The sequence below is a fragment of the Brienomyrus brachyistius genome, chromosome 23, assembly GCF_023856365.1.
Source record: "Brienomyrus brachyistius isolate T26 chromosome 23, BBRACH_0.4, whole genome shotgun sequence".
NCBI lineage: Eukaryota > Metazoa > Chordata > Actinopteri > Osteoglossiformes > Mormyridae > Brienomyrus > Brienomyrus brachyistius.
Window position 1 is genome coordinate 17,716,669 of NC_064555.1, and position 24,289 is coordinate 17,740,957.

General features: G+C 51.4%; 3 protein-coding genes across 6 annotated transcripts; all 3 read right to left on the minus strand.

Moving 5' to 3' along the window:
• Nucleotides 1-217: 217 nt before the first annotated feature.
• sesn2 (sestrin 2) lies at nucleotides 218-6,897 on the minus strand. 2 transcript variants are annotated; one of them, XM_048992920.1, is made up of 10 exons: nucleotides 6,208-6,897; nucleotides 5,276-5,353; nucleotides 4,870-5,058; nucleotides 4,014-4,196; nucleotides 2,707-2,925; nucleotides 2,443-2,626; nucleotides 1,949-2,061; nucleotides 1,650-1,840; nucleotides 1,092-1,236; nucleotides 218-906 (listed from the first exon to the last, which is right to left on the minus strand). In XM_048992920.1, exons 1-10 carry the CDS (start codon nucleotides 6,520-6,522, stop codon nucleotides 820-822), a joined length of 1,704 nt encoding a protein of 567 aa, XP_048848877.1. In that variant the 5' UTR covers nucleotides 6,523-6,897; the 3' UTR covers nucleotides 218-819. The 2 variants fall into 2 exon arrangements, with proteins under 2 accessions (XP_048848877.1, XP_048848878.1); XM_048992921.1 differs by having other exon boundaries at nucleotides 2,443-2,590; nucleotides 6,208-6,895.
• A 1,323-nt stretch (nucleotides 6,898-8,220) lies between these two features.
• Nucleotides 8,221-15,773, minus strand: matn1 (matrilin 1). 2 transcript variants are annotated; one of them, XM_048992924.1, is made up of 9 exons: nucleotides 14,288-15,773; nucleotides 13,954-14,124; nucleotides 11,980-12,329; nucleotides 11,521-11,743; nucleotides 9,964-10,086; nucleotides 9,179-9,583; nucleotides 8,902-9,054; nucleotides 8,681-8,761; nucleotides 8,221-8,372 (listed from the first exon to the last, which is right to left on the minus strand). In XM_048992924.1, the coding sequence occupies exons 2-9, from the start codon at nucleotides 14,045-14,047 to the stop codon at nucleotides 8,323-8,325; spliced, it is 1,479 nt and encodes a 492-aa protein (XP_048848881.1). In that variant the 5' UTR covers nucleotides 14,048-14,124; nucleotides 14,288-15,773; the 3' UTR covers nucleotides 8,221-8,322. The 2 variants fall into 2 exon arrangements, with proteins under 2 accessions (XP_048848881.1, XP_048848882.1); XM_048992925.1 differs by lacking the exon at nucleotides 9,964-10,086 and having other exon boundaries at nucleotides 13,954-15,773.
• A 149-nt stretch (nucleotides 15,774-15,922) lies between these two features.
• On the minus strand, nucleotides 15,923-21,840 carry LOC125718818 (lysosomal-associated transmembrane protein 5). 2 transcript variants are annotated; one of them, XM_048992927.1, is made up of 7 exons: nucleotides 21,676-21,840; nucleotides 19,891-19,996; nucleotides 19,587-19,705; nucleotides 18,545-18,670; nucleotides 17,366-17,461; nucleotides 16,795-16,881; nucleotides 15,923-16,469 (listed from the first exon to the last, which is right to left on the minus strand). In XM_048992927.1, exons 1-7 carry the CDS (start codon nucleotides 21,769-21,771, stop codon nucleotides 16,395-16,397), a joined length of 705 nt encoding a protein of 234 aa, XP_048848884.1. In that variant the 5' UTR covers nucleotides 21,772-21,840; the 3' UTR covers nucleotides 15,923-16,394. The 2 variants fall into 2 exon arrangements, with proteins under 2 accessions (XP_048848884.1, XP_048848885.1); XM_048992928.1 differs by having other exon boundaries at nucleotides 19,587-19,663; nucleotides 21,676-21,837.
• Between the last annotated feature and the right edge of the window lie 2,449 nt (nucleotides 21,841-24,289).

A 24,289-nucleotide genomic window follows, 5' to 3' on the forward strand; every position in this document is an offset into this window, starting at 1 on the left:
GCTATTTCCTCCATGTTTTGCGGGTCTTTTTCGGAAAGTGCATTTGTTTAACAAACCACCTTTTCCCGTATATTCGGAAGTACGGTACAGCGGCCGCTCTACGAAGCGCGGCTTATTGTGACCTTTTATCTCCCTCGTGTGGAAATGCAGGCAAACTACAACCAGAACCTGAAATCGCTGGCCGTATTATTCATATCTCACAGACAGGACAGAGTGGTCAATTTTGCTGCTTTTTAATAAAATAATGTGCATACAAAATACATCGGAGTAACATCACCAGCTTCATAGAAATAGCAGAACAAGGTTACTTTATTTTCCTCGTTAACTCTCCCAACGTCCAAACGCTGGTTGCCTTAAGCAGTTCGGCTCACTGCGGCCAAACCGAGAGGTCAAGTGGCATTCTCACATTTTAAGAGTTCACACGACACCCTGAGAGGAAGATCCCTGAACACATTAAATAAATACTGTGAGTGATATTTAAAACAAAAGGCAGTAACCGTGCAGGCAGGAAGCCAGAAGTGACGCGTCAGCGGCGTGATACTTCATCGCGGCCGTGAGCTGGATGGGGGACCAGGTCTGACAGATAGCAGCAGCTGAAGGTGACAGCTGACAGGGGGGACAGCAAGGCGGCCCTTCCAGCTGGGTACATTTCAGAGATTACTTCCAGTTCAGAGGCATCCTCCTGGTATCACGATTCACAGTAGTGCAAGAGCTATATGTGCCCCATCCCCCCCCCCCGTCAGTGTAGTGTGTACTTCTGCAGTGCGGTGCTGCCCCCTCGTTCGTAGCATGTGATGCAAGGATGGGTGGGGCATCTGATCACATCATGTAACGCATGATGGCCCTGAGGGCATAAAGCAGGGCGGCCTGCAGGCGGGCCTCCAGGAGGAGGAGGTTAACGTGCACCTGGTCGAGAGAGAGAGACAGAGAGAGAGTTCTCATTATAGCAAAAGCCGCCACGCCGTTCTGACTCAGAGCAGCGCCGCATGAGTGCCTGCAGTTATTGCGGCAGAGCTGTGTGGTTGAGTTTCACTGCTCTTGCTGCAACAGGAGGCGCAGAGCAAACGAAACTCCTGCGGCACACGCCTCACCTTCTCCGAGTGCCGGAAGTGCCTCCAGAATGCGGCGTACATGCGGGCCGAGGTCTCCTCGGGATGGCAGGCCACCGTTTTGATGTAGACCTTCAGCTGGAGCTCCAGTAGCTGGTTGACGTCACCGTAATCGTAGTCATCGTACCTGCACAGCGGGACAGGACTCGTATCCAGGGCCACGGCGACGAGCCGGCTGGGCTAACAGCGCTCTCGAAGCAGCCTTCTAGAAGCGTCTCAGATCTTACGCCTTACAGACCCCTGTCACAGACCCTGGGTGTTTGTGGCTTTGAAAATCTCATTATAAAATCTGCATAATCATGAGGGAAGGCAGTAGGTCAGCTGATGTAGGAACTGATATGGTGACACAGAGGGAGGATTCAGTGAAGTCCATAGAATATTCAGCTGGGTGTTGGGTGGAATCCTAACCAGTCAATATAGGCGCAGCGTAGCGAGCTAAAGAATTAATGTTAAATGAATCATCAACATTAACAGCGATGGATTATAAAGTATGACATCATCGCTATACCTACAATAACGCGTCACGGAGCAGGGACCCACCGGATGCCGAAGACGCACTGGATGTAGTTCTGGACGGCCTTGCGGAGCATGGAGGTCTCCACGTCGCAGTGCATGGCCATGGTGCGATAGGTCAGGTTGGACACCACCTGGAACTTCTCGTCCAGCAGTTGGCCTATTTCCGGGTACAGCCGGTTCATCAGCGAGAAGCCGTGATCCTCCCACGAAAAAACCTGCACGGTTCAGCGTTTCACACACGACACAAAGTAAACATTCGCGCCGCGCATGAGTATTACACAGGTGTGCCGGCCTCCCATTATTCCGCCAAGTCCCTCGCGTACCTGTGCTCGGAGTGTGGGCGGGGCCTGCTCCCCACGGGGGGCGAAGTCCTGGTAGTCAAATTCAGCATCCTCGGCAAAACGGGACACACTGTCCGGGAGGGCACAGGGCACGTCTGGCGGGGGGAGGGGGGTACGCAGGTCATCAGGGACCATCCAGGGGTCACACACAAGCATGAATTTAAGCACATATATTATTAATAATAATAATCTCTGCATCACACTCAATGCGTACTGACAGGTCACTGTGCAGGATGGTTGGGGTTTTCCCCCTCCCCCCTCCAGGAGGCGCTACAGGACCTGCACATCAACACCCGAGAGTAACACTGCCACTCTAACCTCAGCACTCTGTGCTCCTACTTGCATGCTTTTATATTACATGCAAGTTATTGTTCCCGCTCTTATCTGCCATCTGTTCTCCATCGTTATATGAAGCTGAAGTCTACAGGGAGGTGCACACAACAGCCCACCCCCGCCCCCCCCGGCACGGCACACACCGCTCAGCTGACCCAGCAGCCTCTCGCTCCGCTCCCTCTCGAAGCGAGTCACCATCTCCTCCGGGCTGAACTCCTCCTGCTCCTGCTGCCGCTGTAGAAGCTGCATTCTCTCCATCAGCAGCTCCACCTCATGCTCGCCGTTGGCTCCCTGGTTCCAGGGGACAGACATGCCCGGCTCAGCCTCCTGCCGGACCACAGTCACCATTCGCACCAGTCACAAGGCTCCATTCGAAGGCCTGGCCCAACCCCGGGCGCCGGACTCACCCCCTGGCATTCAGTGGCACTTTCGTGTGCAGGACTGCGGGAGACGTGGGCAGAGGGGGAGGGCGGCCGGAAAGTGTGTCCCCCGACGTGGTCGAGCTCAGGGTTGATGCCACAGCCCCAGACGAACGAGGACAGCGAGTGGGCATGGACCAGGATGACCACAGCGTGAATGAGCTCTGCAAGTGACCAGCGTTGCTCGCTGGTGGGACAGACCAAGTCCTGGGGGGGGGGGAATGATTTCAGCTTTGTCAGATTCCAAGAAAAGTCAAGTCACTCATTTCACAGACATGAAGCGAAACTGGATAAGCAGCCTGGAAAAGTCGCCTCCAGCAATAAGGGCAAAATACATAAACAATTAGACAGTCAGGGTCCTAAAGTTACACCTGGTGGCGGAAAGTTCAGGTCCAGAAAGTTGATTGGTTGAAACAAAGCCTTGGTCTGGATTTGTACTTTCTAGACCTGAAATTCGCCAGGCACCAAATGCAGGTAGATTCAGTTTGGCGAAGACTGACTGCCACACTGGAATGGAAATGTTTGCACCAAAAGTCATGTAATAAAACACTGTCCTCTGCAGTCTCTACTGCATTTGATTTACGGCCATTCGGCTCCTTTTCCCCGCCAGTTTCACACGCCCGCGCCCGCACACACACACCCAGTGAAGTCCCGCCACTATTCTGCCTCTGATTGCCTTTGGCATTTTTCATCTAAGCCTAATCTAACCAACCATCTGACAATAACCGTAACCAAACAAAAAAAAAAGCCAATCAGAAGCAGAGAAGGGACTGGTCTTCACAGAACGCAGATAATTATCACTTGTTGCCAGTTCGCTGCACCGTCAGTCTAATTAAAAGTAATGTGGCGATATTTACAAGGAGTTAGTCAACCTTTAGGATGACAATAAATGTATATGCAACACAAAAAGGCAATTATTTTTGGGCAGTAACAAAATCAGGCTTGGCTGGTGCATTCTCTTGTCTGCCAACCACCTTAGCAGGTTGAGACAAAACGTTCATTTCAGATCCTAACACAAGAACAATGGCACAGTGTAAGTATTGCAGGTACACAGCAATGCGGGGCACTGCAAACGGAAACACTGCAGTGCAAATGGGCAGCTTAGCAGTGTTTATACGGCCCAGTGCTGGTGGATCCTTCGCGAATCCGATATAACATCAGGGACTCGTCTTTTAACGCGACTAGCCTCGGCATACTGAGCTCAACAGGCAAACTTTAAAACGGTCAGAAACGATGTGGTTATGATGAGAGCCGAGCGGCGAGGTGGTGGGTGTGCGCCGGGGCAGCCCACTCACCGCAATGTGCTCCTGGGCCAGCAGCCAGGGCCGGTGGGCCAGAAGCTTGTTCAACAGGTTGAGGTGTCGCAGCTTGGCGGGCACGCAGTGCAGCCCCTGCAGCCAGCGCTCGTCCCCCCCTGCCTGCAGGAAGGCGTCACTGTGCAGCTGCACCAGGTACGAGCACCGGTGGCGAGCCGAGGCCTGTGGAGACAGCAGGGTGGCACCGGGACCGTGACACGGAGGACTGATGAACGAGGCTCGCATGCATGAGGTCCTGCAATCACACACGCCCCTCGATAAGAGGGATGGCAGATGCCTCATCACAACATAGAGGTGCATGACCATCACATGTGTATCAATACTGCACCGTACCGCCACAGGACTGTTACTGTGGCAACCAGGTATTCCTACAAGGATACCCTCACGTTAAAACTACACAGCCCCCTATGTTAGCAATACACATAGTAATCACCATTGTTTACTCATGAAATTCAAATTCATGTTGCTTTCGCGTGTTTGTGCGACACTCCTGTGAGATGACAGCCGAAGCAGGTACCATGTCTGTGAGCGAGACAACGCACAGCAAACCCAAACTACAGCTGCCAGAGGAAGGAAAGTCCCCCCCCCACCGCAAGCAGCACCCACACCAGCCAGACGGCGGTCAGCCAAAGGAGGCGGAGCTTTCCGCGGCCTCAGCTTTCTGTTACACTCCCTACACCCCCCCCCCCAAAGTGCATCGCCAGATAAACACAGATACGTCAAGCTGACCAATCCACAGCTGGGGAGAACATGTGGAGGGAACCCAGAAGGACGCTGGATCGACACCCCCGGGGCAGAAAGCAGCAGAAATGTGCCCAGCGAGCGTCACTCCCACCATGACGACGATGTAGTGCCTCCAGTCGCAGGGCAGGGGTCCGTCCAGCTGCAGCAAAGCCTGCTGGGTACGCAGGAAGCAGCGCAGGTAGGAGGGGTGCAGCGCCATCACCATGGTGACGTGGTCAACGCGCCCCGTGGACAGGAAGGCCTCCACCAGGTCCGGCAGCCCCCCCAGTTCCTGCAGGATCTGACCAGGATTGGGGGGGGTGGGGTCAGGCATGTGTCACAGTTCAGCAAATGTGAACATTTCACAAAGAAGTGTAGACTTTAGGTTGTAGGTGAAGGAATTTAACTAAAGGTCCATAAAACACCACCATCCACAAAGGCAATAATGTACAGACACACACACACAGTCATACAGCGCCACCTAATGTTCACGCACAAGTACGAGCAGATTTACTGACAGACAGACAGATCTCCTCAGCAGGGATGAAGGCGCTGGGTCCTGTAACCAGAGCCTGAGGAACCTCAACACCACGGGCCTGGAACAGAAAACAACAACGCAAATCATGCCTAATAGGATGATGTTCACCGTCACATTCGAAACACCGTACGTAATCTCAGACTTTCTTGAGGGCACCATTTGCCTATGAGAACCACATATCTACCTCACACCTGTCACAATATGTCAGTCATGCCAACTGTCCCATGCATATTGCACATAGAATCCCACAGTATCTGTATTGCAACTGTGCACACACCGATACTAATTGCAGCAAATGATGATGAATATTTTCCTTCGATCGCTGCTGAAAGGTGCACATGAGTCTGCGTTAAGTCGCGTATCACATATCGCACCTGACCCATCGGACCCAGATCTAACCGAGGCAAAGGGGCGGCCAGGACTAAAGAGCCGCCCCGTGTTGCATCATGTCCAAGCCGGAGGCGCCTGCCTTTCTGATGTAACCTGCAGGCAATCCGCCGGCGGACAGACGGGTCAGCCCGGTCACCGTGACTCACTGATCTTCCTCTTTCCGCCCCGTTTAATTGAGCTCCGGGCGTAACGCCGGCAGCAGGGCTGCCATCACGCCCCCCGGGATGGGCTTCATTATATCCGGGTGACTAACCTCCGGTACGCGGCTTAGAGACCCGCTGCCCGTGTAAATGCCGCCGCCCGCGGGGATCTACCTGTCCCTCCCTCGGCCGCACGTTTAAATTAATTAAACTACGAACACATGAATAACGCGATTCGTTTGGCGACTCCCACATAATTACGGACGGGGTTGTTGTTTAACTTTCTGAGGTTAATTAACCTGACTAGTTTCTTAAGTTAAAATAGCTGAGGGGCTTCCGATGGCCGGTGTTTAAGGCGGACCGGAGCGCTCCCCGCCGTTACCTGCGCCATCCGCAGCAACTCCGCCGCTCTTTCTCTGATGTCCGGCAAGGGGCATGTCCTGGACACCCGAAGGAGGTGGAGGAGGGTGTTCCGCTGGAGCCCCTGCTCGCCGTCCGCACCGGGGCTCGCCGAGGATAGCACACCGCGGCTCAGCGCCTCCAGCGCCGCCGCTCGTTCCTTCTCGTCTCTGCTGCACAGACGCGACAGTCTGCCGGAGCTCGGCACGGCCACCGTCTCCCGGTGCAGGTCCTCCGGTTCCTGAGGGCTCGCTTCGCCCACACAGCCCGACGCCGTCGCCGGCATCATGTCCAGCATCCTGTGTCGCCTGTGTCCGAGTTCAGGCTGATCTGGATGTTTCGGGTCTAAGAGCTCGAGTTGGGCTCAGCCGCCCGCCGGTTTCCAGGCGAAGGTATAGTGTAATTAGGAGAAAGTCCAACAGACGCCGTTCGGGTTATAACGATAACGACCATAGCGACCAAAGACGGCGCTAAATCTGTGCTGCTGCCTCGCGATCAACGCTAAATGAAAAGGGCAATTGTCTCCGTGAAGCTAAAGCGGAGTGGGTGTGCAGAGCTGCGCGCGGCGTCTCGCTACTCGGTGTCATAGCGGGAGCCGCCGCCACCGGCTTTACTGCGGCGTCGCGTTACGTAAGAGCGCAGAGGAGTGCAGGCATTTCCGGGAATGTGGCGCATGCGCGCTCTACCGATTTAGGGAACCCCCCTCCATCACGTAATCATATCCAAGTATTAGGAAATCACCTGTTTATCATTTAACTACCAGAGTTTGTGCTTTATTGGGAAATATTAGGGAATAAAATACATTGTATAAAACGCATCGTGTTGATAGGCCGAATTTGTCTGTGTGCAGTTAGAACATTGTTTTATTAGACTTTTTGTTATACATCGCCTACGCGCTGCCTCAGGTGCGTAGACGTTATACTGTTACATCATTACGTTTTTTGTAGAAAACCTTTTTAGTTTTTATCAAATCCACTTGAGAGTAGTTATATTGATGAAAACGTGGGTATTAAATTAAGAAAGAATACCAATTATTTCTAGTCCACAATGATCTTTTTTGACAGCTATTACAATTAATACACACGACACAAGTAAGCAGTCTTTATTTTCAGTCTTTCTATTTTTTATTGCTGGCATTACTGTTTTAGTTTTCTTCCACCACACAGGCGAACCATTTTTGATCCTCTGGTTGGTCGTACCTCCACGTTTTTATTTACTTGTCACGTGTCGTGGTGTTTATGGAGGGATCTGCTAACATGCAAACATGTTTCCACAATGTTCTCCTTACCTGTGTCTTGTCTTTCTTTTTGGGTCACACTACAGGTTAATCGCATTATTCCACCCCTCCCCCCCCAAAAAATAAAAATAAATAAATCATTGGCTGGGATTCTGTAGCATACGCCTGACACTGTGTGGTGACACCGTGTGTGGAGTCAGAACTGAAACGTCTCACACACAAACTGCATCTCTCCCTCTACACTGTGGCACTCTCCTGCTTGCCTGTGCTATGTAACTTAAAAAAGACAGTACATATACTTGTGAGGTCACATCTTATATTAAATTAGTTTCATATATAACTTATATAAAATAAGGGCTTTGCGAAGGAGAAAAAGTAGAAACCAAGTGGAGTACAGAGGAAGATGCAGAAATATTTGAGACCCACACCACTGATGGAATCACATTTTGGGCTTGCAAAATGCACTTGTAGGCTCTGAACACCCAACTGAAGAAACGCCAGTGCACAGTGTGCTCTGTCCCTGGTGACCAGCTTGCACAAATGCATGGAGTTATATAGACAAGGGGTGTTGCCATAGCTACCATGGATGACGCTGAGGCCTCATGATTATATCTTGGTTTTCACTGTAAACACTCATGAACTGTACCTCTAATAACCTTTAAATATTTCGGTCAAGCTGCTTTCTTAGCGAGACAGATGGAGGGCAGAGATGGATGGGGATGGGCCGAGGGGCGGAGGGGTGCTGGTGCGGAATCAGGGTGAATTTATGCTTCTCTTTAATATTTTACGGTATGTTGTTTACAAATAAGAACAGAATGTGGGGCAGGGGGTCAGAAGAGAGTCTGGATGGAGGAACACTGCTCAGACGATCTTGTTCTCCAGTGCTGCGATCCTCTTCGTTACACTCTCCAGTGATACTGTCGTCAAGGAAACATTGGAATGCGCAGACTCCCTATCACAATTGCCCATCACACATAACACAATGGGCAATCCTCATTGTACTAGTCATCCGACTTCACTCTTTACATTTCGGCCCTTCCTCCTCCTGTTACTGTCTTCTCCTACTAGATTTTCGATACTTCGGTTGATAGTGATGAAAGTATATCTTACATCATCATACACCATTGAAAGTACATCTTTTCTATTCCACTCTTGCTTTCCTCATCACAAAGGTACTATGTACTGTTGTAATTTGTGTATAAAGGTAAGTAAAGGATATATTTTTTTGTTAATGCCTGTATGGCATTTTCTACTTTTTTCTGGAAGCTGACGATTGAGTCACATTCACAGGGGTTCTCCTCTGAAAGAATCAAGACAGAAGCAAAGATTTTGTGAAGCAGCACTTGTGTGTGTGAAGCATCATTTGTGTGTGAAGCAACACTTGTGTGTGTGAAGCAGTGTGCATGTGTGCGTGTGTGAAGGCCTCTGCTGCTCCCTCACCTTCACAGATGTTCACGTGCAGCTTGTTGGCAATCTGGTTCATGGTCTTGAAGTCGGCAGTGTAGAAGTAGTGATCTTTGGTGGGCTCTGATGCGATCTCCCTCAGCTCATCCTCCACCGCATTCCCCACACCCACGGCATACATTTTTAGTCCTGGATTTATACACGTTACAATTCATGCAGGCCATTTTAACCAGGTTCACTACAACGTTCAAGAATAAAGCTGCTAACTTGAAGCAGCAGTTGTCACGTTGGCATGACGGCCGCTGTCACTCACCCAGCTCCTTCGCCTTCTTGGCGGCCTCTCCGATGTAGTCCTGCGAGCGGCCGTCGGTGAAAACGATGCCCACCTTGGCGACACCTGGCCGGGAGCCCTGGTTGGGAGTGAAGCTGTTGTCCACCAGGAATCGCAGGGCCTGGCCCGTCATGGTGCCACGTTCCATATAGTCCATCTTCTTCACAGCCTCCTTCAGGTCCTTCTTGTTGTTGTGGAGGCCAAGTGGGAACTCCTGGCGCACGGAGCTGGAGTACTGCACCAGACCCACGTGCGCTTTGTTCTCGGCCACTTCCAGCTTGTCCACGATCTGGTTGATGAACTTCTTCACCAGTTCGAAGTTCTCGGGACGAACGCTTTTCGAGCCGTCGATCATGAAGACCACGTCGGTTGCTGCACTGCTGCAGGCTGTTGAGAAAGAGGAATATGACAGGCTGGGAGAGATGATATGCTCCTACATACCAGAACATGGAGTACAGAGTGTGTGTCGCTATTGAAAAAAAATCAGGGGCTTAAGTCAAGTTTACCTGGGGCTTGACTTTAGGTTTTGTTGAAGGAAGATAGACATCGGGGTCAAATACTCGGGGGTTAGGGTTAAAATACAGGGGGCTATAGTCCCGAGTGATTGGACCTAACGACTCCCTTGGCATGGAGTGGTTTGGTTATAGGTGTGACAGGCGAAAGCCAGTCAGCCTGGAATCAAACTTCTGAGTTACCACCGTCTCTATCCCTCTCTTTAGGATTAAATGACCACAGTCGCCTGCACCTGTCCAACATGTCCGACTCACCCTTGCATGTCCTGCCATCCTCCATAAGTGTGAATCCCTCATTGCAGGCACACTTGTACGAGCCAGGCACACTGACGCATACCTGATCGCAGTCATGGTCCCCTGTCGCGCACAGATCAGACACTGCGCAGGCCCATGCAGATGTGCGCAGGTGTGTGCAGGTGTGCGCAGACACAGAGGGCAACGATTGGGGCAGAGTTAAGGGAGAAAAAATAAAACTATATCAGTCACAGAACAGAGATGAGGTAGAACGAGGGGTTATTTTAAGGATCCACTTTCCTTTAGTTCATAAATCCACAATCTTTGACTCATAGATCCATACATGTTTTGGTGTATTAATGACTATTATTAATGACTACTATGATTATTAGTGTGACTCTTGCATTTAACTTGCTTTCTGGCAGTGGATCATTAAAATGAACAGCAATGGGCGATATTGAAATACATATTGGAATATGTGATAAGTTCATGCATTTTTTAACAGTCGAATTCATAACTTTAGCTGTTTACGCTTTATTGCACGATGACAACAATGACATTTAACAGCATATTTCAAGAATAAGTATTTCAAATAGTGCCCATCTATGAAACACACAGATAGGGTAATGTCTGGTTCTAGCCAAAGGGAGATTTAAATCTCTTTGTTGAGAAGGAGGTGAAGCGCAGGTGATTCTCTGATTTTTTTAAGGTGGGGGGGGGGGGCATATGAGGAGTTATTAATTCATACAGACCGGCAGACCTTATCATTAGCCAACGATATGCTTTGAATTGGTGAGTGACGAGGGAGAGGGCACAACGGGGGCCAATGAGCTTTCAGCTGCCCCCATACACCCCTTGGGTGAAGGAAACGTGACACTGCAGCAAAGATGACATGTTTCTGGAAAATCTCTCTCTGATCAGCTAACCTCTCCACCCCCCCTCCCCAGAATGACAGTTAAGGTGAACTCTCCTGGTCCTGGGGGGCATTATGACTGAGACTGAGTTATGTGAGGAAGGTTCTACAGTTGGTGTGGGGGAGAGCAGACACACACATACACACTGACACACATGCACACACACAAACACATACACACACAGCCATACACAGTAACACTGAAACACACACACGCAGGTCATCCCAGGCTTCTAGCATGATTCCACACACCAATGGCATTGTGCCAATGAATTTAGACAGAAGCATCTGCCTACCCAATATTTTGTAAAAATGTAACATGCATTAATATTTCAGTCCACCAAAACCATGCCTACACTGACTGTGAATGACGTGGTTAAACTTGCGGTAAACTTGCTGGCCGATGAGGTAACTTCCTCTATCAGGTTGCGTCTCTTAATCCAGGGTAGCTAGTCATGTTTGACTGCATAATAATTACATAACGTTTAATTTGCGTTTGTGTATTTTGTAAGCCCTATTTGTGGTTTTTATCCACCGCCATGACTGACAAACATGTTGGTTAGGCGATGATGGCATTCCTCCTCCTATAGAGGGCGCTCTCATGTTGTTTGTTTCTTCAGCTTCTATCCACCTCGCCCTTCCTCCCTCTGCCACCGCCTACTCACCACAGAATGCCTCCTGGAACTTCTTGGTGAGCTTCTCAATGACGCTGTAGCTCTCCACGTAGTCCACGTGCTCGTCCAGGGGCTCGCTGGCAATCTGCCTCAGTGTGTTCATGTCCACGCGACCCACACCGATGGCGAACAGCTCGATGCCGGCCTCCCGTGCCCGAACCGCCACATCTCGCACGTTGTCCTGGGGGCGCCCATCCGTCACGATGATGGCCACCTGTGAGGGTGGGAGCGGCACAAGATTAATAGTGCTATTGGACTTAATGTTTGGATTTCGTATGGCAGCTTGATGGATGAATGTCATCCTTGTGCAGTACTGGTATTGTCCAGTAGGGTGCGTGTGTGTGTGTTTGTGTGTGTGTAGAAATGCATTGGAAAGCTGAACTCAAAATATCACCCGCATCTGCTGTCAGTACCCTTCCAGTGGCCCCTGAGGAAAAGCTGTGGCCCCACCTTGCTGATCTCTGGCGAGCGAAGGCGGGCTCCCTCCACCTCACTGAAGGCCACATTAAGGGCAAACTGGATGGCCAAGCCTGTCATGGTGCCCGAAGACAGCGGCTCGATGCGTTTCACAGCCTTCACCAGGGCCGCCTTCGTGCGGAACGTCTTCAGCGACACCTCGTTCTTCACGCGGCTGGCGTAGTTGACGACGCCCACACGGGTGGCATTGGGCCCCACGTCCAGGCCATCGATCACTTTCGTCAGGAAGACCTTGACCTGCTCGAACTCTGAGGGCCGGACGCTGCGGGAGCTGTCCACGATGAACACCAGGTCGGTGGGCCGCGTGTTGCACAGGCCCGCGGCTGTGCAAAGATAGAAACACGGAGAAATCTCTGCGATGACTGTCTGTCATACAACCGGTTTGGACATCTGACATCTTTGTAAGCAAAAACGTGAACCTGCACAGCGTCCTTGAAGTCCTTGCTCTCAGTCTGAAGGGCCACAAGAGACGTTAACGAGTGCTGATCGTAAAACTACACAAGCAGACAAGAACGTCAGGAACCACAGCCTGACCCACTGGACACACTGCCCAATAAGCACTGGATAAACCCACTGGATAAACACTGCCCAAGGGCAGAGATTTCGGTGTGGAGGCCACGTCCCAACCTGCTGTGTCTGTTTAGGGGGGTTGATTTGGTCCTTTACCAGAGCTGAAACCAAACCTACGACATTGACACTGTCCGGCAATCCCTCTCTGTTGGAGTTAGACTCAGTCCCTATTAGGCTGCATGGTGCTCCAGCCCAGTGCTGCCCCCTCCTGCACACACACGCACACTGCAGACCCCCAGAAGGGTTTTAACATTTATCTCAGTCCCCTGAGTGCTACTCTTGCACGTTGCGCACCGAAGTAGGCAGTCACCGCATCGGCCAGCACTCTGACCAGATCCTGGAAGGATCAGATAGACCACAGGAGGCTTTTCAGCCTGAGATGTTTCTTTGTTTCTTTTATTTCATGCAGAATAAAAAAAAAAACAGTGAAGCAGTTGCAGCAGCCTGCGAGTATGAGAGCACAGAACTGCAGCGGGGCTCCAAACAGGAAGAGAGGAGCCATGTCTGATAAAAAGAGAGAGCTGCAGGCATCACGTTAGGCAGGAGAACAAGTGACACAGGGGGCCCCGTCTGCAAATTCAGAAAAAGCTCAATTATTACTCTGACATTTGGGTACGATAATGACAATGCCGTGAGTGATGCAACTGCATACTAAGAGACTGGGGGAAAAAACTGCCACGGTTTTTAAAGTCCACAGTTAGTTGACAACATTTGTTCTCTCCTAGAGAGATATTATTCAGCAAAGCAGAGCAAAGCTAATGTAGCCTTTAATCACAACTGCAAAGGTATCTCAGCACCTCACTCGAGAGCAGCATTCAGCCCTGAGCAACGCCGAACGTGCGGGAGGCTCAGAGCAGCGAAAAAGGAGCAATGACACAGTGTCCGAGCCCTTCTTCAGATGATGACCTTATCCAAACATGAGCAGAATATTGTCCAGCCGCAAAACTGCCTTCCCTTGCCAGCCCTGAAATGCTTCTGATTTTCCTACAGGGAGAAATTGCCTCTTTCGGGTCTCAGAAGGCATTTAAGTACCGAGGAAAGCTGAAAAAAGTCATAGAATATCTGCTGACTAAGTGATGGATGTAAAAACCCAGAGTCAGACAGGAGCTGCTCCGGACACCCAAATCCCACTTAGGTCACCAAGTCTCACTTGGCACCTGAAACAACCAGCTGAAGTTCCGTGTATCCCGGGACTGGTGACCGTGAACCAGTAAGCAGGGTCTCCCTGAAGGAGCAGGGTGAGGGGGTCAACTCCCATAACCTGCGTAATATCTGTATCCCCCCGGATTTCTGCTCAGCGCATGAAACCCCAATCCACAGGCGGCAGCGCTGCACCCCCCCACCGGGACTCCCTGCCGCGCCCAGGCGGGCTCTTACCCATGGCAGCTGCGTGGCGGAGCTCCAGACTGGCGTGGGCTCTGAGGAGGCAGAGGAGCAGCAGGGACGCGCATAAGGGCAGACGGGCCGTCATGGCTCAGGCGGGCGGGAGCGACGGAGAGGCGATGGAGAAGTGAGCAGGAGAGAAGCCAGAGCACGACAGGAGGAGGACTGAGAGGCGTGGGGAGCGAGAACAAGGTTATCAACAGCAATGCCTTAAAACACACACACACACACACACACACACACACACACACGGCCGCATGTGAGGAGAGGAAATACCGCCCCGGGAACCTGGAAGAATCTCAGAAAAGGGGAGCAAGAACAAACATACCTTCATACAACCCAAGGGATGGGCTTTGGGCGTGGAGATGGGGGGCCTTAAGTGTGGGGAAGGGGGGGGTTGGAGCCGGGGGTGCCTTGTGTTCTCAACTTTTCTGGAAGGACGGGATTGTGGCTGGAATTGGGTGCTGTTCAAATAAACAGTGATGAATTCCTCTTTTTTTCCCCACATCTTCCCTTTTCAAACTGGTATACATTTATTTTGAGGAGGGAGGGGTCCCTGGCAGCCAAGGAAGGATGTGTCTCGGTGCTGGGGGGGGTGCAAGCAGAGATTAGGGAAACGAGAGTAACAGATCAGATAAGCTCCACAGAAGGCTCCGGAGGGCTGGCAGGTCCCAGAGCGTCTCGGACTCCATCGGCACGCAGGCCTCTTACACATCACACCCACATCTAGGCGCTTCATGGCCGTATATCCTCAACGTCTCAGTCACTCTGGATGTCTTCCCACAAACCACCTGATTATGAATAACTCTGCGTGTGCGTGTGCGTGTACGAGCTCATGAGTCTGCAGTTCCCTTTGTCCAGCTCCATCTCCCTACGCCTCTATCACACGGCCTGTTCCCTCATGGGCGATACTGGTGTCACCTTCCAGCTCTTGTCTGCTCTAGTTTGTTTTAGGGGAAGATGAATCCAGAAGTGCCGGTACTGGTTCTCTGCTGGAGTTTCGGGCCGATTTCTGGATAATTATTTTCAAAAAATAGCTTTTAGTGAGGAAGGGTGTAAAATATATCCATCCAATCAGGGGTATATTAATAATCTTTAATAATTAATAACTCCTGGATATGTTGACCTTATTGATTTATTGATTAAAGGCTTTTTGATCAGAGTTAGGGTCAGGGTGCCATGTCAGCCGTGATTGCAGGCACCACTAAAGGGTCACCATCACCGTCCTAACCCACAGACACACACTGCCCCCTGCAGGTGTCTGTCTGTGCATGCAGTCACATGCGCATCACTGTATTTCAGCGTGACTGTACATGTAGCTATGTGTTTTAGGCTGTACCTGACTCAGTGTGTGTACTACGTTTATTTTGATGCATCTAACTGTGTGTAACAGTAAACTGTAAATGTCTGTGTGAATCGGTGTGTTTCAGTGTGACTGTACGTGTATCCGTGTCAGCTTGTGTAACATGTACGTGTGCATGTTACGTGTATCGGTGTGTAACTAATCCGTAAATGTGCATGTGAATCGGCGTGTTTCGCTGTCTGTACATGAGCGTTTGACTGTAAACGTATTTGTGTTTCCTCAGGTGCTGAAGCCTGATCCCCCCCCCCCGCGCCCCTGGGCCGGGCCGCTCTCTGAAAGCCCCCATTCAGGCGGGCCCTCTCGCCCATCCCTCTGACAGAAATGCATCTGTGCGGCTGGCCGGGGCCCCTCAGATTGGCCCCGCAGAGCTAGCCTACGCCCGGAACTGCCACAGGAATGCAGCCGGGACACCGGGGGTACCTAGGGTCAGCGCCCATGGGGGGGGGGGGCGGGTGCACTCTGCTCGCGGGGGCCTGAACGCGGTGGCCGCACGCTGCTCGCGGGGGCCTGAACGCGGCACTCTAAACATGCTCCACTGGCCCCTCATCATGCACCAAATACTCCTCTGCAGGAAGGCAACAGGAACACAGAATCACACAATGCTTTTATAATGTTTATTACGGGAATTCAGGCCCTTAAGTGCAGCAGAATGCAGGTAGCACATTGACTCAGCAGCTCGCTTGCTCTCTCTCTCTCTCTCTCTCCCCATATCTGTCCTTCCTGTCCCTCTTTCTCTCTCTCTGCCTCCTTTTTTGCATGATTTAGCTTCAATTCAAACTATAGTTTAAGGTTGGCAAAAATTATACATTATAGATTTATACTTAAAAATTAGAGCACAAAGCAACATACAAAAAAAAAACCAAATGGTGCCCGTATAATCTCCCAATTTTTTTAAAGCCGACTAAAGTCAGCATCTGCGTCTGCGCCATCTGCACTCCGCAAAGGGGGAAAGCCGCAGAGGAAGCTAGCGGCGGCAGCTGCGGGGGCCTCTACCACTCGGGGGCTGCGGGTGGGTGCAGGTGTGCAGCAGCAGGTGTGCAGCAGCAGGTGTGGGAGGGTGTAGGCAAACCCCTCAGGGCCCCTGGACAGTCAGTGGCGGGTCCTTGGATGGCAACTTTATGGCCTCTTCATAGGTAGGCAGGTCCACCTGGGGGGGGGGGGGGTGGTAGAATTGCGTGACTGCCGGCCTGTGTGTTCTCTGCCTTGTTTCTGCCAGGGCGGCGCCGGTAAACTCACACACCACTGGCACCCATATGATGAGAAACCAGAGTGTACACAGGAAGTGTGTCAGATATTTTCAGAGATAGTCAGAGGGATGAATGCCCATTGACATTTATTTTCCACTGCGTTTGTGTCGGGTTTGGCAAACAAAGTTTTAAATAAGATTCCTCAGCGAGAATAAATTATAGAAACTAAATACATTCATGGGTAAAAAGTAAAGGTCCGCGGTCACGCGGTGTGCAGGGACTCACCAGGACACTCTTCTCGCACACGGTTCTCTCCTGACCTTCGGCCTTCATGACGAAGTAGCAGCGCAGAAGCGTGTTCACCATGAAGACCTGCGGAGGAGCGGGGAGGCGGTCGGCATGGCAACGGGACACCTGCACCAGGGACCCCCCACCCGTGAGGCCCCATCTCCCCTCCGTCCGGCTGGGCTGCGTAACCCCGCGAACAGGACCCTCACTATCCCACCCCAACACCGCCGTGGGTCACCTGAACAAGCCGCTTGTAAAACGGGGATCCAGGTGTGATTCCCGAGACATGAAACCTTCATGCCGAAGCAGCTCAGTAATGTCAACATAGCTGTGTTTGGCCGACTACTATGAAGGCGCCTTCAGAACAGCTAACGGTGTGTTTAGGCAACAGACAAGGGCACAAGTGTGAGAGTGAGTGCAGAGAGTCTTTATGCCTTTATGGACGCGTGTCGGGGGAGGGGGGCACTTTTGTGGAGTCTGAGCAATGTGCAGTGTGTGCAAAGCAGTGTACGTGCCAGTGCGTGCAATGTCCTGCCACTACGTGTTTTGAGACTCATAGTCTTTGTACCTTCATGAGCAGGTAGAGGACAAACAGGATGCCGAAGGCCAGGCTGAAACGAGCCACGATCCTGGGGTTCAGCTCCCTCTGGGTAGTCAGGTAGGTCTGTGTGGGTGGAAGGGGGAGAGAGGCAGGTGAGAGAAGAATGGGGGTCAGAGTGGCCGAGCAAAGGCACCCAGGTCAGCGGGCGAGTGAGGACACCCGGAGAGACAGAGGTCAGCGGGCGAGTGAGGACACCCTGAGAGACAGAGGCCAGCGGGCGAGTGAGGACACCCGGAGAGACAGAGGTCAGCGGGCGAGTGAGGACACCCGGAGAGACAGAGGCCAGCGGGCGAGTGAGGACACCCGGAGAGACAGAGGCCAGCGGGCGAGTGAGGACACCCGGAGAGACAGAGGTCAGCGGGCGAGTGAGGACACCCGGAGAGACAGAGGCCAGCGGGCGAGTGAAGACACCCGGAGAGACAGAGGCCAGCGGGCGAGTGAGGACACCCGGAGAGACAGAGGTCAGCGGGCGAGTGAGGACACCCTGAGAGACAGAGGCCAGCGGGCGAGTGAGGACACCCGGAGAGACAGAGGCCAGCGGGCGAGTGAGGACACCCGGAGAGACAGAGGTCAGCGGGCGAGTGAGGACACCCGGAGAGACAGAGGCCAGCGGGCGAGTGAGGACACCCGGAGAGACAGAGGCCAGCGGGCGAGTGAGGACACCCGGAGAGACAGAGGCCAGCGGGCGAGTGAGGACACCCGGAGAGACAGAGGTCAGCGGGCGAGTGAGGACACCCGGAGAGACAGAGGTCAGCGGGCGAGTGAGGACACCCGGAGAGACAGAGGCCAGCGGGCGAGTGAGGACACCCGGAGAGACAGAGGCCAGCGGGCGAGTGAGGACACCCGGAGAGACAGAGGTCAGCGGGCGAGTGAGGACACCCGGAGAGACAGAGGTCAGCGGGCGAGTGAAGACACCCGGAGAGACAGAGGTCAGCGGGCGAGTGAGGACACCCGGAGAGACAGAGGTCAGCGGGCGAGTGAGGACACCCGGAGAGACAGAGGCCAGCGGGCGAGTGAGGACACCCGGAGAGACAGAGGTCAGCGGGCAAGTGAGGACACCCGGAGAGACAGAGGTCAGCGGAGGAGCAATCCAACTGCGGGAAAGAACCGGAGGAAGACAGACATCAGGTGGTGGCTAAGCTGTACCTTCTCACTTTCGTCATAGCTGGGGGTCCCTGGAAGCCCCCAGATGCTACTGACAGTGGACATCACGGTGAGACCCATGTCCAGGAAGAGGAGGACAATCAGGGGGACCATATGATGGGGACTCCTCTGAAAAGAGGGGACAAGCAGGGACGAGCGTCAGTGTCGAAAGACACAGCGATGTTTTGGAGCAGGCAGAATGTTATTGAAGCAAGACAGGCCAACCTCAGCCCCATACTGGCACGCCGGGCAGCTTTGGGCTCTACCTCTACCGGCTGAAACCGGCTCACTGGCACTTTATTCTGAACACAAGCTGCCCCCACCCGGGCTGGTGACCATACTCAGGAGAGATAGGGGCGCGGGAGGGGACACAGCGGCCTCCCACTCTACATTTTCTTCATCACCGACACATACATCCGCTCTTGCGCACACAAACATGCCGCTGGCAGCTAGGACAGAGATCACAGGCAGGCTTTATTTGACTTTCCTTATGCAGAATTTAAAAGTACATCTGTGTACGACAGACGTTGAGGAGGGGGGGGGGGAACCCGACTGCCTGGAAAGACTGCAAGGTTTTTTATGTTCCACCACAGTCATAAATACTGAAACAAGTTCTCCTTTTGCACATCTCGAAATACTGAACAAATATTGATGTGGTGGGATGGCGGAGCCAAAAGCATCTCATACATGCGGGGTCTTGTCAGAAAGCCTGCTTCTTTCCAGGCGTGTTGTGAGTGCAGTCTGTCTGACTGAGAGGGGGCCCCAGGAAAATCAATCGGGGAATAATATAGATGCCGGCCCGGCTTTCTCTATGAGCTCCAGAGGTTTCTTTTTTTAAATGTGCTGTGTGTTGGTGTAATGAGACATGGAGTGATAGGGATGATGGGGTGACAGGGAGTGATGGGGGTGATAGCGGGTGATAGAGGGTGCTAGGGATAGTGATACAGGGTGACAGGACACATGCTCAGAGTATGGGGAGGTGTGGGGGGAGGGGCCCAGAAGTCTGTTTAAACAATCGTCCAGTCACCAAACAGGAGACACTCACTTTGTACAGGCCGACCAGGGCAGAGATGCTGGAGAGGGTCATCATGACCAGCAGGAGGATGTTGGAGGTGACGTCAACTGAAGAGAGCGGAGAAGAAAGCTGCCATATGCCATCTAGAACTTCCACATGATTTTCAAATCTCACCAAAGTTTTCTTAGAATCATTTTATGCCACGTATTTTAGAGTAAAAGTGATAGTGATCTTTTTTTAACACAAAGTAGCAGTAAAGGTGCAAAGTATGCGAGAATGTCATATCTCTGCAGTAAACACTACAGAAGTACGTGCATCCGGACAGGAGGCTTACACATCTGCTGTCCCCGAGAGACCTGCTCAGAGGCGCCCAGACCGCAGAAGTTCCACCCGGTGATAAGGCTAGCCGCTGTGAGGGCCAGAACCAGCAGCGAGGAGCCCTGCGGACCACACAGAGGTACATGAGCATACGCACCCCACAAAAATGGAGGTATTACAGTCAATAGAATAAGGAAGAAATTCATTTTAGCAGATCTGCATGGAGCTGGGCTGAGATATTGAGTAAAAACACTAAAGAGAGAGACAGACAGAAAAACAAATGGAGATAAAGGGAGAGAAACTGCTAGAGAGAGACTTGCACAGAGAGGAGTGAGCGTCATGCAGCCGTGCTGCTGGTAGAGATGTGCTAAACTGAGGAGAGGGTGATCAGAGAGAGTGAGACGCGGAGCTGAAGCAGCACATGCTGCCGACTCCCACAGCGTGAACGTGTCCGAAGGAGGCTCACAGATCTACAGCTATTCCTGCCAGCATCACCTATAGCTGCCATTGAGACAGGATGATGAGTCACTCAACCAGAACATACCAACTGGACTCTGGGCAACTGGACTGCCCATGTCCCATGTCTTCTCAATTTCCAGACCTTCTGGACCAATGTTTAAAGAGTTTCTTTTGGTGAGGGGGTGAGGGGGGGGGGAGCTGATTGCAGATAATTTGCCGCTGAGCCCCCCCCATGAGGTGAAGCTCATTCATGTCACTCCATCTTCCAGCATCTCACCAACACTTATCGTTATCGGCCTCCCACGAGCACATTTCTTACTAAATAATCCCATGACGCACATCTCGCGGGGGGAGGGGGGGCACAGCTGCTCGAGGGTTCACAGCAGGAATTAGAAGTGCATGTAAACCCAGCCTTCAGTGCGAAAATGGCCGACTTCCTGTTGTGTAATCATTGCGTTTCGCTTTACTTCACCGTAGTCAACGCAGAACTATGCTCAAGGCCCAGTAAACAGCTACATGATCTTGCTAAAACGCCCCGTCGAGGCTATAAATGATTTCGGGTCGTCTGCTGGTGCAACATGGTGGATCCAGCCTCTCGGAAGCAGCCACATTTCTGTGATCCGCCTGCAGTCCGATGTACAGCCTTTAGACAGAATCGTGTGACACGCCAACAACACGCAGTCCAGAGCGTTTCTCTGGCCGGAAATGCCAGTGGGAGGGGTTGGAGGAGAACGAGCAGACTCTTTAAAGATAACAGGAAGGGTTAGGGAGCAAAACCAAGTCAGTGACACAGCGCTTCGCAGAATGCCTTCACTGAACGCACACGTCGAAGCAGCTACGGGGTCCAGCTAGGTCTTCCTAATAAAGCCGTCACAACACCCATTGAAACCAAATCGCAAGAAATGCACACACACCCACATGCGCTGCACTGGTATAAATGTATATAACACAGAAAAGAAGAAGCAGGCTAACAGACCAGTTCCGGTAGATTATCAGAAGAGTGTGAAATTGCATTTGAGCTCATTACTGCCCGGTTCTTCGGTTACCGTGTGTATTTACATAAAAAGAGGAACCAACGTTTCAAGTTACTATCTCTTAATAGGACATACAAAAATCGCTCCCTCCCAGAGCCAAGGGGCCTGGTTGTCGATGTCAAAGCTGCTTTTAAGTTGCATTCATTTATACACAGTTAACAAATCAAAAGCGAAAGCAGCCAAGGAACAGGCAGCGCTGCGACAGTAACAGGGCGGCTGTGACAGAACCGTGCCAGCGGGGTGTGAGGAGCATGCAGTGTGCCGAAGCCCTACAGGAGGAAGAGCGAATGGAGGCGCAAACTGGTTACCAGGTAGTAGAGGACGATGCCGGTGCTGGCGGAGCGGACATGGCAGCAGAGGCTGCGGGAGTACAGGGCCAGGTGGAGGGAGCTCGCCTCAGACATGGTTGCGTCTTCAACTGCAGAGCAGAGTGAAAGGCAGCAGAGCAGCTCACAGCGTTTAGGGTCACTTCCTGCATGAACAACCACTTCCTGGCATGCAGGCACACCAGTACAGGAAGCGTGGTGAGTTCAGATAAGACAGAACCCAAATGGGACCTCGGCACCAAAAACAGTGTGTGTACACTGACCTTAGAAACAAGTCGGACAGGTACGCAGGCACACACCGACGCGAACACCAGTATGCACGCAGATCACTCTTCTGTCAGCTCGGCTCATTTATGCTTGCATGCATGTATGTATACATGCGCATGCATGAGCTAAAAGTTTGGGGTTAGCAGGGGCACAATTGCAGGTCTGTGAGGTTACAGTGGGATTATACAGACGTTATATGATGGGGTGGGGGGGGGCACTAGGCGGTGCCCTTGCAGTGTGCCAAGCTTGTCAGATCGGCAATAAACATTATTTTCACTTGACAGCATCACCCACATTCCTGCGGTGAGCTAGGATGTGCTATTCAATGGTGTCTTAACAGGAAGTAAGCATATCAAAAGCATTTAAGTCATATAAGCCTATTGACATTTTATAACAGCCTTATCGTTAAAAAAACATGAATTTACGAAAACGAGAAAATATTGGATGTAATAATAAACAGCTAGAAACTGCGTTTGTGTGCGTGAACCAGAGAGGCGGCGTGTCCGCAGCGCTCGGCTTTTCTTGGGAGGCTGCCCTGCAAGCACCACACCTGAATGGCGCTTGTTGTCTCCCGGCCGAGGCTCCGTAAAGGATCCATTCAGCAGCCGGACCGGGAAACGTACGCGCACACATCGCTACATGCATAGCTACTGATTAGCATGTACACATCCGTCTAGAAGGACAGTTTGTTCTGGAAAGAGGAGGGCAATTTTTGGTTTAACAGAGAGCGCTGTGAGACCAAATGAACCAACGTTCTCCCTTCCATTAACAGGAAGGAGACTCGCTTGAAAGTTTCCTTCCCCATTTCAAACTCGCCGGTCCGGCTGAAGGAGGTGGTTGACAAGCACCCTCTAGCGAAAGGCATGAAACGCAACTTGTGGGGACCAGAGTCAGTCCAGGAGTCTGCGATCTGCACGGAGAACGGAGCAGGTGTCAGACACCAGGGGGCAGCGAAAGCAAGATGCTTTCTTTGCGGTATGAGATCTGCGGTCCTGCCTAAATCCGGTCAGTGCGCCGCCCTCCGGGGAATCTTCAGCCTTGGTCAAACAAGCAGACACGTTGATGTATGCTGCCACTTTTAACTTCACCTCCATCTCTGCTGGCAGTCTAAAGGTCACTTCATACTTAATACATCATTAATTCATACATGCTTGTCCATCCATTTCTGTAACCGCTTATCCTATTCAGCGTCGCGGGAAGTCAATCCGGCACCAACCCCCCCGCTCCAGGAAGGTTCATTCACCTTTATTTAACCAGGCAAGACAGATTAAGAACATGTTTCTTATTTACAACTGTGGCCTGAAGGTTCAGACTTGGCGCACTCACTTTTCCTTGTGGCAATGTTGGAGCACTGCAGATAGTCCGAAATCTGAACGTCAGCATGGTCGTCCTGTTGCTTAATTCATTAAGTAATTGAAGCCGTGAGTTACGCCATTAGGGCTTCGTGGGCAGAAGCCCCGATTTTACAAGAACCTGTTTTTTACAGTACTGCAGGTACCGGTGATGCAATTCCTCTGGACCTGACAGGAGCAGCATAAACACTGCACACACACACACATATATAAAATCACATACCTCCATATTACTCTTGAACCATTTGCACTGTGTTCATAAACATGTCAACATGTTTACAGATCACAAACCCGATATCTAAAAGTGCTACTTGTATGAATTAAAAAACAAAATGCTTTTACTGTAAAGTGTTTTTCCAAAGTTATCGACCTACGTTTGTTTTAAGCTCTTTACGATTGGTGATGCGATCGCTTTGTCGCCTTTGATTTTCCTGCGGCACGTCTTTTGATCTTTTTTCTTCTGCTTTTCATGTGATTTAATATCCTACTCTTATAGAAAGTAATTCCGTGCGCCGCACTCCTCTTATTTATTTTTTGTTATATTAATAGTTTTATTTCTAGTTTTTTTTCGTATTATTTTTTCGTACTACAATTGTAATGCTGTGTCATAATAAATTAATTGTAGCCCTGAGCTACGGTATTATTTGTTTTAAATATTTGAAGGCTACATGTCACTTGTTTTTTTGTAACGTTCAGATGTTTTCAATAAAGTGGTGTATGTCAATGTACATGGGATTAATTGGTTTATTTCGGTATTGAACTGGGTATGGAATATCATGGAGTTCCACTGGTATTGGTAGCGACTATTACATTCCCGGTATGGTGACATCCCCAGTAATAACAGCACTGGTAAGGCTCCAGAACAGTGTCTCGGCCCACATTCACCCCCCCGCCAGCAGGACCTCGCTTTCAGCCTTGCTGATATTCTCCCTTTTGCAGCCACCCAACATCATCAGCTGGCTGCACGGTTACGCCCT